The sequence below is a fragment of the Petromyzon marinus genome, assembly GCF_048934315.1.
Source record: "Petromyzon marinus isolate PM22_M1 ecotype Great Lakes invasive population chromosome 85 unlocalized genomic scaffold, UKy_Petmar_22M1.pri1.0 chr85_unloc.1, whole genome shotgun sequence".
Lineage (NCBI taxonomy): Eukaryota > Metazoa > Chordata > Hyperoartia > Petromyzontiformes > Petromyzontidae > Petromyzon > Petromyzon marinus.
In genome coordinates, this window is record NW_027422646.1 from 1,737,680 (window position 1) to 1,753,833 (window position 16,154).

The 16,154-nt window shown below is 44.3% G+C and overlaps 1 protein-coding gene and 1 long non-coding RNA gene across 4 annotated transcripts; both read left to right on the forward strand.

Moving 5' to 3' along the window:
• The first annotated feature begins 215 nt into the window (after nucleotides 1-215).
• Nucleotides 216-9,112, forward strand: LOC116937997 (uncharacterized). 3 transcript variants are annotated; one of them, XR_012931865.1, is made up of 3 exons: nucleotides 216-549; nucleotides 3,459-3,592; nucleotides 8,964-9,112. It is a non-coding gene; the product is annotated as an uncharacterized LOC116937997 (long non-coding RNA). The 3 variants fall into 3 exon arrangements; XR_012931864.1 differs by having other exon boundaries at nucleotides 220-549; nucleotides 3,493-3,592; nucleotides 8,964-9,111; XR_012931866.1 differs by having other exon boundaries at nucleotides 220-549; nucleotides 3,499-3,592; nucleotides 8,964-9,111.
• On the forward strand, nucleotides 583-3,443 carry LOC142908521 (uncharacterized; the record flags this gene model as incomplete). Its single annotated transcript, XM_076059253.1, has 1 exon — nucleotides 583-3,443. A coding segment is annotated over one exon (2,631 nt), but the record flags the coding sequence as incomplete, so codon positions are not given.
• Nucleotides 9,113-16,154: the final 7,042 nt, after the last annotated feature.

Sequence of the window (16,154 nt, forward strand, 5' to 3'; positions counted from 1 at the left end):
GGGGCGGGGCTGGTGGGTTTAAGGGACGGACAAGGATTGTGGTGTATAAGAGGGGCGTGGCTTGTGGTGTATGAGAGGGGCGTGGCTTGTGGGTGTGAGCGGCGGGGCTTTGTGGTGTATGAAGGGGCGTGGCTTGTGGTGTATGAGGGGCGTGGCTTGTGCCGTACGAGGGTCGTGGCTTGTGTTGTACGAGGGGCGTGGCTTGTGATGTATGAGGGGCGGGGCTTGTGTTTGGGGGCGTGTTACAAAAAAGGCGGGAATCTCCCTCGGCTCTACCCGCCGCCATCTTTCCTTTGAGAGTTTTTTTATTTTACCTCAAGGCCCCAAATTTAAAATCTTAAATTTTGTTTGAATTTTGTTCTAATAATTACTACTTAGAGGGGAGGTTTTTTTTGTTTTGTTTACGTTGTTTGAGAAGCGCGCGTGACGAGAGAAAAATAATAATAAATAAAATAAATCGCCGCCTGGCTTTGGACTAAAGGAAACGGAATAATCAGCGGCAGGAGGATAATAAGTTGACGAGGAGAGAGAATTAGCGAGTTGTGTGAGGTTGGTGTCACGTGTTGGGTCGTTATTGTTACAAACATCGCCATCGTCACCACTACCATCATCACTACAAACATCACTACCATCATCACTACAACCATCACTACTAACATCACCACCACGACCATCATCACCACTACTACCATCATCACCACTACTACCATCATCACCACCACTACCATCATCACCACTACAACCATCACCACCACTACAACCATCATCACTACAACCATCATCACTACTACTACCATCATCACTACAACCATCATCACCACTACAACCATCATCACCACTACCATCATCACCACCACCACAACCATCATCACCACCACTACCATCATCACCACTACAACCATCACCACTACAACCATCATCACCACAACCATCATCACCACTACTACCATCACCACCACTACTACCATCATCACCACTACAACCATCATCACCACCACTACAACCATCATCATCACTACAACCATCATCACTACTACTACCATCATCACTACAACCATCATCACCACTACAACCATCATCACCACTACCATCATCATCACCACTACTACCATCACCACCACTACTACCATCATCACCACTACAACCATCATCACCACCACAACCATCATCACCACCACTACAAACATCATCACCACTACAACCATCATCACCACTACAACCATCATCACCACCACTACAAACATCATCACCACTACAACCATCATCACCACTACAACCATCATCATCACCACTACAACCATCATCACCACCACTACAAACATCATCACCACTACAACCATCATCACCACTACAACCATCATCACCACTACAACCATCATCATCACCACTACCATCATCACCACTACTACCATCATCACTACCACCACCACTACAAACATCACCACTACAACCATCATCACTACCACCACCACTATAAACATCACCACTACAAGCATCATTACTACAAACATCACCACTACCACTACAAACATCACTACCATCATTACTACAACCATCACCACCACTACAACCATCACCACCACCACTACCATCATCACCACTACAAACATCACCACTACCATCATCACCACCACTACCATCACCACTACTACCATCATCACCACCACCACTACCATCATCACCACTACTACCATCATCACCACCACTACCATCATCACCACTACAACCATCATCACCACTACTACCATCATCACCACCACTACCATCACCACTACAACCATCATCACCACTACAACCATCATCACCACTACAACCATCATCACCACTACAACCATCATCACCACTACAACCATCACCATCACTACCATCATCACCACTGCAACCATCATCACCACTACAACCATCATCACCACTACAACCATCATCACCACTACTACCATCATCACCACTACAACCATCATCATCACCACTACAACCATCACCACTACTACCATCATCACTACAACCATCACCACTACAACCATCATCGTCACCACTACAACCATCATCACCACCACCACTACCATCACCACTACTACTAACATCATCACTACAAACATCTCCACTACAACCATCACTACCACTACCATCACCACCACTACTACCATCACCACTACTACCATCATCACCACCACTACCATCATCACCACCACTACAACCATCATCACCACTACTACCATCATCACCACCACTACAACCATCATCATCACCACTACTACCATCATCACCACTACAACCATCATCACCATCACTACCATCATCACCACTACAACCATCATCACCATCACTACCATCATCACCACTACAACCATCATCATCACCAATACAACCATCACCACTACCATCATCACCACTACAACCATCCTCACCACTACCATCATCACCACTACAACCATCATCACCACTACCATCATCACCACCACTACCATCATCACCACTACAACCACCATCACCCCTACCATCACCACTACCATCACCACTACCATCACCACTACAACCACCATCACCACTACAACCATCATCACCACTACAACCATCATCACCACTACCATCACCACTACCATCACCACAACCATCCTCACCACTACAACCACCATCACCACAACCATCATCACCACTACCATCATCACCACCACTACCATCATCACCACCACTACCATCATCACCACTACCATCACCACTACCATCACCACTACCATCATCACCACTACAACCATCACCACCACCACTACCATCACCACCACCATCATCACCATCACCACTACAACCACCACCACTACAACCATCATCACCACCACTACCACCATCACCACAACCATCATCACCACTACAACCATCACCACTACAACCATCATCACCACTACCATCACCACTACTACCATCATCACCACCACTACAACCATCATCACCACAACCACCATCACCACTACCATCATCACCACTACAACCATCACCACTACCATCACCACTACCATCACCACTACTACAACCATCATCACCACTACAACCATCATCACCACCACTACAACCATCATCACCACTACAACCATCATGTTATTATTTGCAAACAGCGTTGGTGTACGTTGCTATTTCAGGATTATTTTGCTGTGTTTTTTTTCCCTGGATTTTCTGCTTTGCACAAAGTCACACAAAGTCACTTTAAGATATTCTTAACTCTTTCGGTGAAGCCACGTTCAAGGGAAACAATAAAATAATGAAAAATATATTGTTTTTTTTATATTTTATTGTTTCCCATCAGCTAAGAATATGAATAACTGCAGTCTCGAAAGCTTGAAATCTGAATTTAACTTTGAGATATTTTTATTGTTAGTGTTGTTATGGTTGTTGTGGTTGTACCCGATTCAAGAGCCGAATGGCTCACAGGGCTATACCTAATTATTGAATGTAACTCTGAAAAGTGTGTTGTGTTGTTTGGATGTTTGTTGTTCCAAGCATCAGCACCATCATCATCAGCATCATCAGCATCAGCAGCACCATCAGCAGACTGTCAGAGGCCCTCAGCGATGTCTGGAGAGGCCACTCTGGAGGAGTGGTGAGCACCTTGCTACTATCACAACTATTACTACTAGTACCACTATTACTACAGCTACTACCACTACTAGTACTACTATTACTAATACTACAACTATGACTAATACTACAGCTACTACCATTACCACAGCTACAACTATTAATAATACAGCTACTATCACAACTATCACAGCTATTACTAATACTACAACTATTACTACAGCTACTATCACAACTACTACTATTAATACTACTACAGCTACTACCACTATCACAACTACCACAGCTATTAATAATACTACAACTATTACTAATACTACAGCTACTATCACAACTACCACAACTATTACTAATACTACAACTATTACTAATACTACAGCTACTACCATTACCACAGCTACAACTATTAATAATACAGCTACTACCACAACTATCACAACTATTACCACTACTAGTACCACTATTACTACAGCTACAGCTACTACCACTACTAGTACCACTATTACTATTACAGCTACTATCACAACCACAGCTACAACTATTAATAATACTACAACTATTACTACAGCTACTATCACAACCACAGCTACAACTATTAATAATACTACAGCTATTACTACAGCTATTATCACAACCACAGCTACAACTATTAATAATACTACAACTATTACTAATACTACAGCTACTACCATTACCACAGCTACAACTATTAATAATACAGCTACTACCACAACTATCACAACTATTACCACTACTAGTACCACTACTACTACAGCTACTACCACCACTACTACAACTATTAATACTAGTACCACTACTACTACAGCTACTATCACAACCACAGCTACAACTATTAATAATGCTACAGCTACTACCACTACTAGTACCACTATTACTAATACTACAGCTACTACCACTACCACAGCTACAACTATTAATAATGCTACAGCTACTACCACAACTATCACAACTATTACTACAACTATTACTAATACTACAGCTACTATCACTACCACAACTATTACTACTACTACAGCTACTACCACAACTACAACTAGAACCACAGCTACTACCACAACTACCACAGCTACTACCACTACTAGTACCACTATTACTATTACTACAGCTACTACCACAACCACAGCTACAACTATTACTGATACTACAGCTACTACCACCACTACTACCACAACTCTTACTAGTACCACAGCTACTACCACTACCACAGCTACAGCTATTACTAATACTACAGCTACTACCACAACCACTACCACAACTATTACTACAGCTACAGCTACTACCACTACCACAGCTATTAATAATACTACAGCTACTACCACAACCACTACTACAGCTACTACCACAACCACTACTACAGCTACTACCACAACCACTACTACAGCTACTACCACAACCACTACTACAGCTACTACCACAGCTATTACTAATACTACAGCTACTACCACTACCACAGCTATTACTACAGCTACAGCTACTACCACTACCACAGCTATTGCTACAGCTACTACCACTACCACAGCTATTACTACAGCTACAGCTACTACCACTACCACAGCTATTGCTACAGCTACTACCACTACCACAGCTATTACTACAGCTACAGCTACTACCACCACTACTACCACAACTCTTACTAGTACCACAGCTACTACCACTACCACAGCTACAGCTATTACTAATACTACAGCTACAACCACTACCACAGCTATTACTACAGCTACAGCTACTACCACTACCACAGCTATTGCTACAGCTACTACCACTACCACAGCTATTACTACAGCTACAGCTACTACCACTACCACAGCTATTGCTACAGCTACTACCACTACCACAGCTATTACTACAGCTACAGCTACTACCACTACCACAGCTATTGCTACAGCTACTACCACTACCACAGCTATTACTACAGCTACTACCACTACCACAGCTATTACTACTAGTACCACTATTACTAATACTACAGCTACTACCACTACCACAACTATTACTACTACAGCTACTACCACAACCACTACTACAACTAGTACCACAGCTACTACCACAACTACCACAGCTACAACTATTAATAATACAGCTACTACCACCACTACTACCACAACTCTTACTAGTACCACAACTACTACCACAACCACTACTACTACCACTACCACAGCTACTACCACTACTAGTACCACTATTACTACAGCTACTACCACTACCACAGCTACAGCTATTACTAATACTACAGTTACTACCACTACCACAACTATTACTACAGCTACAGCTACTACCACTACCACGGCTATTAATAATACTACAGCTACTACCACAACCACTACTACAGCTACTACCACAACCACAGCTACTACCACAGCTATTACTAATACTACAGCTACTACCACCACTACTACCACAACTATTACTAGTACCACAACTACTACCACAACCACTACTACAGCTATTACTACAGCTACTACCACAGCTATTACTACAGCTACAGCTACTACCACTACCACAGCTATTACTACAGCTACTACCACTACCACAGCTATTGCTAATACTACAGCTACTATCACAACCACTACCACAGCTATTACTACAGCTACAGCTACTACCACAACCACTACCACAGCTATTACTACTAGTACCACTATTACTAATACTACAGCTACTATCACAACCACTACCACAACTATTACTACTACTACAGCTACTACCACTACTACAACTAGTACCACAGCTACTACCACAACAACCACAGCTACTACCACTACTAGTACCACTATTACTAATACTACAGCTACTACCACTACCACAGCTACCACTATTAATAATACTACAGCTACTACCACAACCACTACTACAGCTACTACCACAACCACAGCTACTACCACTACTAGTACCACTATTACTATTACTACAGCTACTACCACAACCACAGCTACTACCACAGCTATTACTAATACTACAGCTACTACCACCACTACTACCACAACTCTTACTAGTACCACAACTACTACCACAACCACTACTACAGCTATTACTACAGCTACTACCACAACCACAGCTACTACTACTACAACTACCACTACTACCACCACTACTACCACAGCTACTACCACTACTACCACAGCTACCATCACAACTACCACAACAACAACTACTACTACCACAGCCACTACTACCACTACTACCACAGCTACCACTACAACTACCACTACCACAACTACTACAACTACCACTACTACCACCACTACCACAGCTACTATCACAACTACCACTACTACCACAGCTACTACCACCACTACCACAGCTACTACCACTACAACAGCTACCACTACAACTACCACTACTACTACAACTACTACCACCACTACTACCACAGCTACTACTACCACTACCACAGCTACTATCACAACTACCACAACAACAACAACTACCACAACAACAACTACTACTACCACTACTACCACTACTACTACCACAACTACTACTACAACTACCACTACTACCACCACTACTACCACAGCTACTACCACCACTACCACAGCTACTATCACAACTACCACAACAACTACTACTACCACAGCTACTACTACCACCACTATCACTACTACTACCACTACTACCACTGCTACCACCACTACTACTACAACTACCACAGCTACCACTACTACCACAGCTACTACAACTACCACAACTAGCACCACTACTACTACCACCACTACCACAACGTCTACTAACACTATTAACTACTACTACTGACTAGCATTAATAACACTACTACTGATGCTGATACTACTTCTGATGATGATGATACTACTACTGATGATGATACTACTACTGATGATGATACTACTACTGATGATGATGATACTACTACTGATGATGATACTACTGATGATGATGATACTACTGATGATGATACTACTACTGATGATACTGCTACTGATGATGATGATACTACTACTGATGATACTGCTACTGATGATGATGATACTACTACTGATGACGATACTACTACTGATGATGATGATACTACTACTGATGCTGATACTACTTCTGATGATGATTCTACTACTGATGATGATGATGCTACAGTGAGGGATACAAGTATTTGATCCCCTGCTGATTTTGTACGTTTGCCCACTGACAAATAAATGATCAGTCTATAATTTTAATGGCAGGTTTATTTGAACAGTGAGAGACGGAATAACAACAACAAAATAATCCAGAAAAACGCGTGTCAAAAATGTTATAAATTGATTTGCATTTTAATGAGGGAAATAAGTATTTGACCCCCTCTCAATCAGAAAGATTTCTGGCTCCCAGGTGTCTTTTATACAGGTAACGAGCTGGGATTATGATCACAACTCTTAAAGGGAGTGCTCCTAATCTCAGCTTGTTACCTGTATAGAAGACACCTGTCCACAGAAGCAATCAATCAATCAAGATTCCAAACTCTTATACTTATTTCCCTCATTAAAAAGCAAATCAATTTATAACATTTTTGACACGCGTTTTTCTGGATTTTCTTGTTGTTGTTAAACTGTCTCTCACTGTTCAAATAAACCTGCCATTAAAATTATAGACTGATCATTTCTTTGTCAGTGGGCAAACGTACAAAATCAGCAGGGGATCAAATACTTTTTTCCCTCGCTGTTCTTCTGATGATGATGTTGTTAATGATGATGATACTACTACTGATGATGATGATGTTGATGATGATGATGTTAATGATGATACTACTACTGATGATGATGATGTTAATGATGATGATACTGCTATTGATGATGATGATACTACTATTGATGATGATACTACTACTGATGATGATACTACTACTGATGATGATACTACTACTGATGACGATACTACTGATGATGATACTACTACTGATGATGATACTACTACTGATGATGTTGTTGACGATGATGTTGTTGATGTTGTTGATGTTGTTGTTGTTGATGTTGATGATGTTGTTGTTGTTGATGTTGTTAATGTTGTTGTTGATTATTGTTGTTGTTGATGATGTTGTTGATGTTGATGTTAATGTTGTTGTTGATGTTGTTGTTGATGTTGTTGTTGATGTTGTTGATGTTGTTAATGTTGTTGTTGATGTTGTTAATGTTGATGATGTTGTTGTTGTTGTTGATGTTGTTGTTGATGTTGTTGTTAATGATGTTGTTGAAGTTGTTGATGTTGTTGTTGATGTTGTTGATGTTGTTGATGATGTTGATGATGTTGATGTTGTTGATGTTGTTGTTGTTAATGTTGTTGTTGTTGATGTTAATGTTGTTGATGTTAATGTTGTTAATGATGTTGTTGTTGTTAATGTTGATGTTGTTGTTGATGTTGTTGTTGTTGATGTTGTTGTTGTCTGACAGCAGTGACGATGCAGCGCTGGTGGCAGGTCGCCTCGTCGCTCTGGGGAGGAGAAATCTCCTCATGGGGCTCACAGCAGATGCAGTGGAGAACCTTCAGAGAGCCTGCGAGCTCCTGTACGTCACTAGTCACTCACTCAGTCACTCAGTCAGTCAGTCAGTCAGTCACTCAGTCAGTCAGTCACTCAGTCAGTTAGTCAGTCAGTCACTCAGTCACTTAGCTAGTCACTCAGTCAGTTAGTCAGTCAGTCAGCTAGTCACTCACTCAGTCACTCAGTCAGTCAGTCAGTCAGTCACTCAGTCAGTCAGTCACTCAGTCAGTTAGTCAGTCAGTCACTCAGTCACTTAGCTAGTCACTCAGTCAGTTAGTCAGTCAGTCAGCTAGTCACTCAGTCACTCACTCAGTCACTCACTTAGCTAGTCACTCAGTCAGTCACTCACTCAGTCACTCAGCTAGTCACTCAGTCACTCAGTCAGTCACTCACTCAGTCACTCAGTCACTCAGCTAATCTCCTCATGGGGCTCACGGCAGATGCAGTGGAGAACCTTCAGAGAGCCTGCGAGCTCCTGTACGTCACTAGTCACTCACTCAGTCACTCAGTTAGTCACTCAGTCAGTCACTCAGTCAGTCAGTTAGTCAGCTAGTCACTCAGTCAATCAGTTAGTCAGTCACTCAGTTAGTCACTCAGTCAGTCACTCAGCTAGTCACTCAGTTAGTCACTCAGCTAGTCACTCAGTTAGTCACTCAGTCACTCAGCTAGTCACTCAGTTAGTCACTCAGTCAGTCACTCAGCTAGTCACTCAGTCAGTCATTCACTCAGTCAGTCACTCAGTCAGTCACTCAGCTAGTCACTCAGTCAGTCAGTCACTCAGTTAGTCACTCAGTCAGTTAGTCAGTCAGTCACTCAGCTAGTCACTCAGTTAGTCACGCAGCTAGTCACTCAGTTAGTCACTCAGTCACTCAGCTAGTCACTCAGTTAGTCACTCAGTTAGTCAGTCAATCACTCAGTCACTCAGTTAGTCACTCAGTCACTCAGCTAGTCACTCAGTTAGTCACTCAGTCAGTCACTCAGTCAGTCACTCAGTCAGTCACTCAGTTAGTCACTCAGTCAGTCACTCAGCTAGTCACTCAGTTAGTCACTCAGTCACTCAGTTAGTCACTCAGTTAGTCACTCAGTCACTCAGTCAGTCACTCAGTCAGTCACTCACTCAGTCACTCAGTCACTCAGTCAGTCACTCAGCTAGTCACTCAGTTAGTCACTCAGTCACTCAGTCAGTCACTTAGCTAGTCACTCAGTCAGTCACTCAGTCACTCAGTCAGTCACTCAGTTAGTCACTCAGTCACTCAGTCACTTAGCTAGTCACTCAGTCAGTCACTCAGTCACTCAGTCAGTCACTCAGTTAGTCACTCAGTCACTCAGTCACTTAGCTAGTCACTCAGTCAGTCACTCAGCTAGTCAGGCAGTTAGTTAGTCACTCACTCAGTCACTCAGTCAGTCAGTCAGTCAGTCACTCAGTCAGTCAGTCACTCAGTCAGTTAGTCAGTCAGTCACTCAGTCACTTAGCTAGTCACTCAGTCAGTTAGTCAGTCAGTCAGCTAGTCACTCACTCAGTCACTCAGTCAGTCAGTCAGTCAGTCACTCAGTCAGTCAGTCACTCAGTCAGTTAGTCAGTCAGTCACTCAGTCACTTAGCTAGTCACTCAGTCAGTTAGTCAGTCAGTCAGCTAGTCACTCAGTCACTCACTCAGTCACTCACTTAGCTAGTCACTCAGTCAGTCACTCACTCAGTCACTCAGCTAGTCACTCAGTTAGTCAGTTAGTCAGCTAGTCACTCAGTCAATCAGTTAGTCAGTCACTCAGTTAGTCACTCAGTCAGTCACTCAGCTAGTCACTCAGTTAGTCACTCAGCTAGTCACTCAGTTAGTCACTCAGTCACTCAGCTAGTCACTCAGTTAGTCACTCAGTCAGTCACTCAGCTAGTCACTCAGTCAGTCATTCACTCAGTCAGTCACTCAGTCAGTCACTCAGCTAGTCACTCAGTCAGTCAGTCACTCAGTTAGTCACTCAGTCAGTTAGTCAGTCAGTCACTCAGCTAGTCACTCAGTTAGTCACGCAGCTAGTCACTCAGTTAGTCACTCAGTCACTCAGCTAGTCACTCAGTTAGTCACTCAGTTAGTCAGTCAATCACTCAGTCACTCAGTTAGTCACTCAGTCACTCAGCTAGTCACTCAGTTAGTCACTCAGTCAGTCACTCAGTCAGTCACTCAGTCAGTCACTCAGTTAGTCACTCAGTCAGTCACTCAGCTAGTCACTCAGTTAGTCACTCAGTCACTCAGTTAGTCACTCAGTTAGTCACTCAGTCACTCAGTCAGTCACTCAGTCAGTCACTCACTCAGTCACTCAGTCACTCAGTCAGTCACTCAGCTAGTCACTCAGTTAGTCACTCAGTCACTCAGTCAGTCACTTAGCTAGTCACTCAGTCAGTCACTCAGTCACTCAGTCAGTCACTCAGTTAGTCACTCAGTCACTCAGTCACTTAGCTAGTCACTCAGTCAGTCACTCAGTCACTCAGTCAGTCACTCAGTTAGTCACTCAGTCACTCAGTCACTTAGCTAGTCACTCAGTCAGTCACTCAGCTAGTCAGGCAGTTAGTTAGTCACTCAGTCAGTCACTCAGTCAGTCACTCAGTCAGTCACTCAGTCACTCAGTCACTCAGTCAGTCAGTCAGTTAGTCACTCAGTCACTCAGTCAGTTAGTCACTCAGTCAGTCACTCAGTCACTCAGCTAGTCAGTCAGTCAGTCACTCAGTTAGTCAGTCAGTCACTCAGCTAGTCACTCAGTCAGTCACTCAGTCAGCTAGTCACTCAGTCAATCACTCAGTCACTCAGTTAGTCAGTCACTCAGTCAATCACTCAGTCACTCAGTCAGTCACTCAGTCAGTCACTCAGTCAGTCACTCAGTCACTCAGTCAGTCAGTCAGTCACTCAGCTAATCTCCTCATGGGGCTCACGGCAGATGCAGTGGAGAACCTTCAGAGAGCCTGCGAGCTCCTGTACGTCACTAGTCACTCACTCAGTCAGTCAGTCACTTAGCTAGTCACTCAGTTAGTCAGTTAGTCAGCTAGTCACTCAGTCAATCAGTTAGTCAGTCACTCAGTTAGTCACTCAGTCAGTCACTCAGCTAGTCACTCAGTTAGTCACTCAGCTAGTCACTCAGTTAGTCACTCAGTCACTCAGCTAGTCACTCAGTTAGTCACTCAGTCAGTCACTCAGCTAGTCACTCAGTCAGTCATTCACTCAGTCAGTCACTCAGTCAGTCACTCAGCTAGTCACTCAGTCAGTCAGTCACTCAGTTAGTCACTCAGTCAGTTAGTCAGTCAGTCACTCAGCTAGTCACTCAGTTAGTCACGCAGCTAGTCACTCAGTTAGTCACTCAGTCACTCAGCTAGTCACTCAGTTAGTCACTCAGTTAGTCAGTCAATCACTCAGTCACTCAGTTAGTCACTCAGTCACTCAGCTAGTCACTCAGTTAGTCACTCAGTCAGTCACTCAGTCAGTCACTCAGTCAGTCACTCAGTTAGTCACTCAGTCAGTCACTCAGCTAGTCACTCAGTTAGTCACTCAGTCACTCAGTTAGTCACTCAGTTAGTCACTCAGTCACTCAGTCAGTCACTCAGTCAGTCACTCACTCAGTCACTCAGTCACTCAGTCAGTCACTCAGCTAGTCACTCAGTTAGTCACTCAGTCACTCAGTCAGTCACTTAGCTAGTCACTCAGTCAGTCACTCAGTCACTCAGTCAGTCACTCAGTTAGTCACTCAGTCACTCAGTCACTTAGCTAGTCACTCAGTCAGTCACTCAGTCACTCAGTCAGTCACTCAGTTAGTCACTCAGTCACTCAGTCACTTAGCTAGTCACTCAGTCAGTCACTCAGCTAGTCAGGCAGTTAGTTAGTCACTCAGTCAGTCACTCAGTCAGTCACTCAGTCAGTCACTCAGTCACTCAGTCACTCAGTCAGTCAGTCAGTTAGTCACTCAGTCACTCAGTCAGTTAGTCACTCAGTCAGTCACTCAGTCACTCAGCTAGTCAGTCAGTCAGTCACTCAGTTAGTCAGTCAGTCACTCAGCTAGTCACTCAGTCACTCAGTCAGTCACTCAGTCAGTCAGTTAGTCACTCAGTCACTCAGTTAGTCACTCAGTCACTCAGTCAGTCACTCAGTTAGTCACTCAGTCACTCAGTTAGTCACTCAGTCACTCAGTCAGTCACTCAGTTAGTCACTCAGTCAGTCACTCAGTCACTCAGTCAGTCACTTAGCTAGTCAGTCACTCAGTTAGTCACTCAGTTAGTCACTCAGTTAGTCACTCAGTTAGTCACTCAGTCACCCAGCTAGTCACTCAGTCAGTCACTCAGTTAGTCACTCAGTCAGTCACTCAGTTAGTCACTCAGTTAGTCAGTCAGTCACTCAGTTAGTCACTCAGTCAGTCACTCAGTCAGTCACTCAGTCAGTCACTCAGTCACTCAGTCAGTCACTCAGTCAGTCACTCAGTTAGTCACTCAGTCAGTCACTCAGTTAGTCACTCAATCACTCAGTCACTCACTCAGTCACTCAGTCACTCAGATAGTCACTCTGCCAGTTACTGAGATAGTCACTCAGTCAGTCACTCAGTCACTCAGTCAGTCACTCAGTCAGTCACTCAGTCACTCACTCAGCTAGTCACTCAGTCACTCAGTCAGTCACTCAGCTAGTCACTCAGTCACTCAGCTAGTCACTCAGTCACTCAGTCAGTCACTCCGTCACTCAGCTAGTCACTCAGTCACTCAGTCAGTCACTCAGTCAGTCACTCAGTCACTCACTCAGTCACTCAGTCACTCACACAGCTAGTCACTCAGTCACTCAGTCAGTCACTCAGTCACTCAGTCAGTCACTCAGTCACTCAGTCACTCAGTCACTCACTCAGTCACTCACACAGCTAGTCACTCAGTCACTCACTCAGTCACTCAGTCAGTCACTCAGTCACTCAGTCAGTCACTCAGTCACTCAGTCACTCAGTCACTCACTCAGTCACTCAGCTAGTCACTCAGTCACTCAGTCACTCAGTCACTCACTCAGTCACTCAGTCACTCAGCTAGTCACTCAGTCACTCAGCTAGTCACTCAGTCAGTCACTCAGTCAGTCACTCAGTCACTCAGTCACTCAGCTAGTCACTCAGTCAGTCACTCAGTCACTCAGTCAGTCACTCAGTCACTCAGTCACTCAGCTAGTCACTCAGTCACTCAGCTAGTCACTCAGTCACTCAGCTAGTCACTCAGTCACTCAGCTAGTCACTCAGTCGCTCAGTCAGTCACTCAGTCAGTCACTCAGTCACTCAGCTAGTCACTCAGTCACTCAGTCACTCAGCTAGTCACTCAGTCACTCAGCTAGTCATTCAGTCACTCAGTCACTCAGCTAGTCACTCAGTCACTCAGTCACTCAGCTAGTCACTCAGTCACTCAGCTAGTCATTCAGTCACTCAGTCACTCAGCTAGTCACTCAGTCACTCAGTTAGTCAGTCAGTCACTCAGCTAGTCATTCAGTCACTCAGCTAGTCACTCAGTCACTCAGCTAGTCACTCAGTCACTCAGCTAGTCACTCAGTCAGTCACTCACTCAGTCACTCAGCTAGTCACTCAGTCACTCAGCTAGTCACTCAGTCAGTCACTCAGTTAGTCACTCAGTCACTCAGTCACTCAGCTAGTCACTCAGTCAGTCACTCAGTCACTCAGCTAGTCACTCAGTCACTCAGCTAGTCACTCAGTCACTCAGTCAGTCACTCAGTCACTCAGCTAGTCACTCAGTCAGTCACTCAGTCACTCAGCTAGTCACTCAGTCACTCAGTCACTCAGCTAGTCACTCAGTCACTCAGCTAGTCACTCAGTCACTCAGCTAGTCACTCAGTCACTCAGCTAGTCACTCAGTCACTCAGTCAGTCACTCAGTCACTCAGTCACTCAGCTAGTCATTCAGTCACTCAGTCACTCAGCTAGTCACTCAGTCACTCAGTTAGTCACTCAGTCACTCAGCTAGTCACTCAGTCACTCAGTCAGTCACTCAGTCACTCAGCTAGTCATTCAGTCACTCAGTCACTCAGCTAGTCACTCAGTCACTCAGCTAGTCACTCAGTCACTCAGTCAGTCACTCAGTCACTCAGCTAGTCATTCAGTCACTCAGTCACTCAGCTAGTCACTCAGTCACTCAGTTAGTCAGTCAGTCACTCAGCTAGTCACTCAGTCACTCAGCTAGTCACTCAGTCACTCAGTCACTCAGCTAGTCACTCAGTCACTCAGCTAGTCACTCAGTCACTCAGCTAGTCACTCAGTCAGTCAGTCACTCAGCTAGTCACTCAGTCACTCAGCTAGTCAGTCAGTCAGTCACTCAGCTAGTCACTCAGTCAGTCACTCAGTCAGTCACTCAGCTAGTCACTCAGTCACTCAGCTAGTCACTCAGTCACTCAGCTAGTCACTCAGTCACTCAGTCAGTCACTCAGTCACTCAGTCTGTCACTCACTCAGTCAGTCACTGAGTCACTCAGTCACTCACTCAGTCAGTCACTCAGTCAGTCACTCAGTCACTCAGTCAGTCACTCTGCCAGTTACTCACCTAGATGGTGGTAGTGGTAGTTGTAGTGGTGGTGGTAGTGATGATGGTGGTTGTGATGGTGGTGGTGGTTGTTGTGGTTGTCGAAGTGGTGGTAGTGGTGGTGGTTGTTGTACTGATGGTGGTTGTGGTAGTTGTTGTGATGGTGGTTGTGGTGGTGATGATGATGGTAGTGGTGGTGGTTGTAGTGATGATGGTGGTGGTGGTTGTTGTGGTGATGATGAGTGGTGGTGGTTGTTGTGATGATGATGGTGGTAGTGATGGTGGTGGTGATGATGATGGTGGTGGTTGTTGTGATGATGATGATGGTGGTTGTTGTTGTGGTAGTGATGATGATGGTGGTGGTGGTTGTTGTGATGATGATGGTGGTAGTGATGGTGGTGGTGATGATGATGGTGGTGGTTGTTGTGATGATGATGATGGTGGTTGTTGTTGTGGTAGTGATGATGATGGTGGTGGTGGTTGTTGTGATGATGATGGTGGTGGTGGTGATGATGATGATGATGATGGTGGTTGTTGTGATGGTGGTGGTTGTGTTTGTAGTAATGATGATGATGGTTGTTG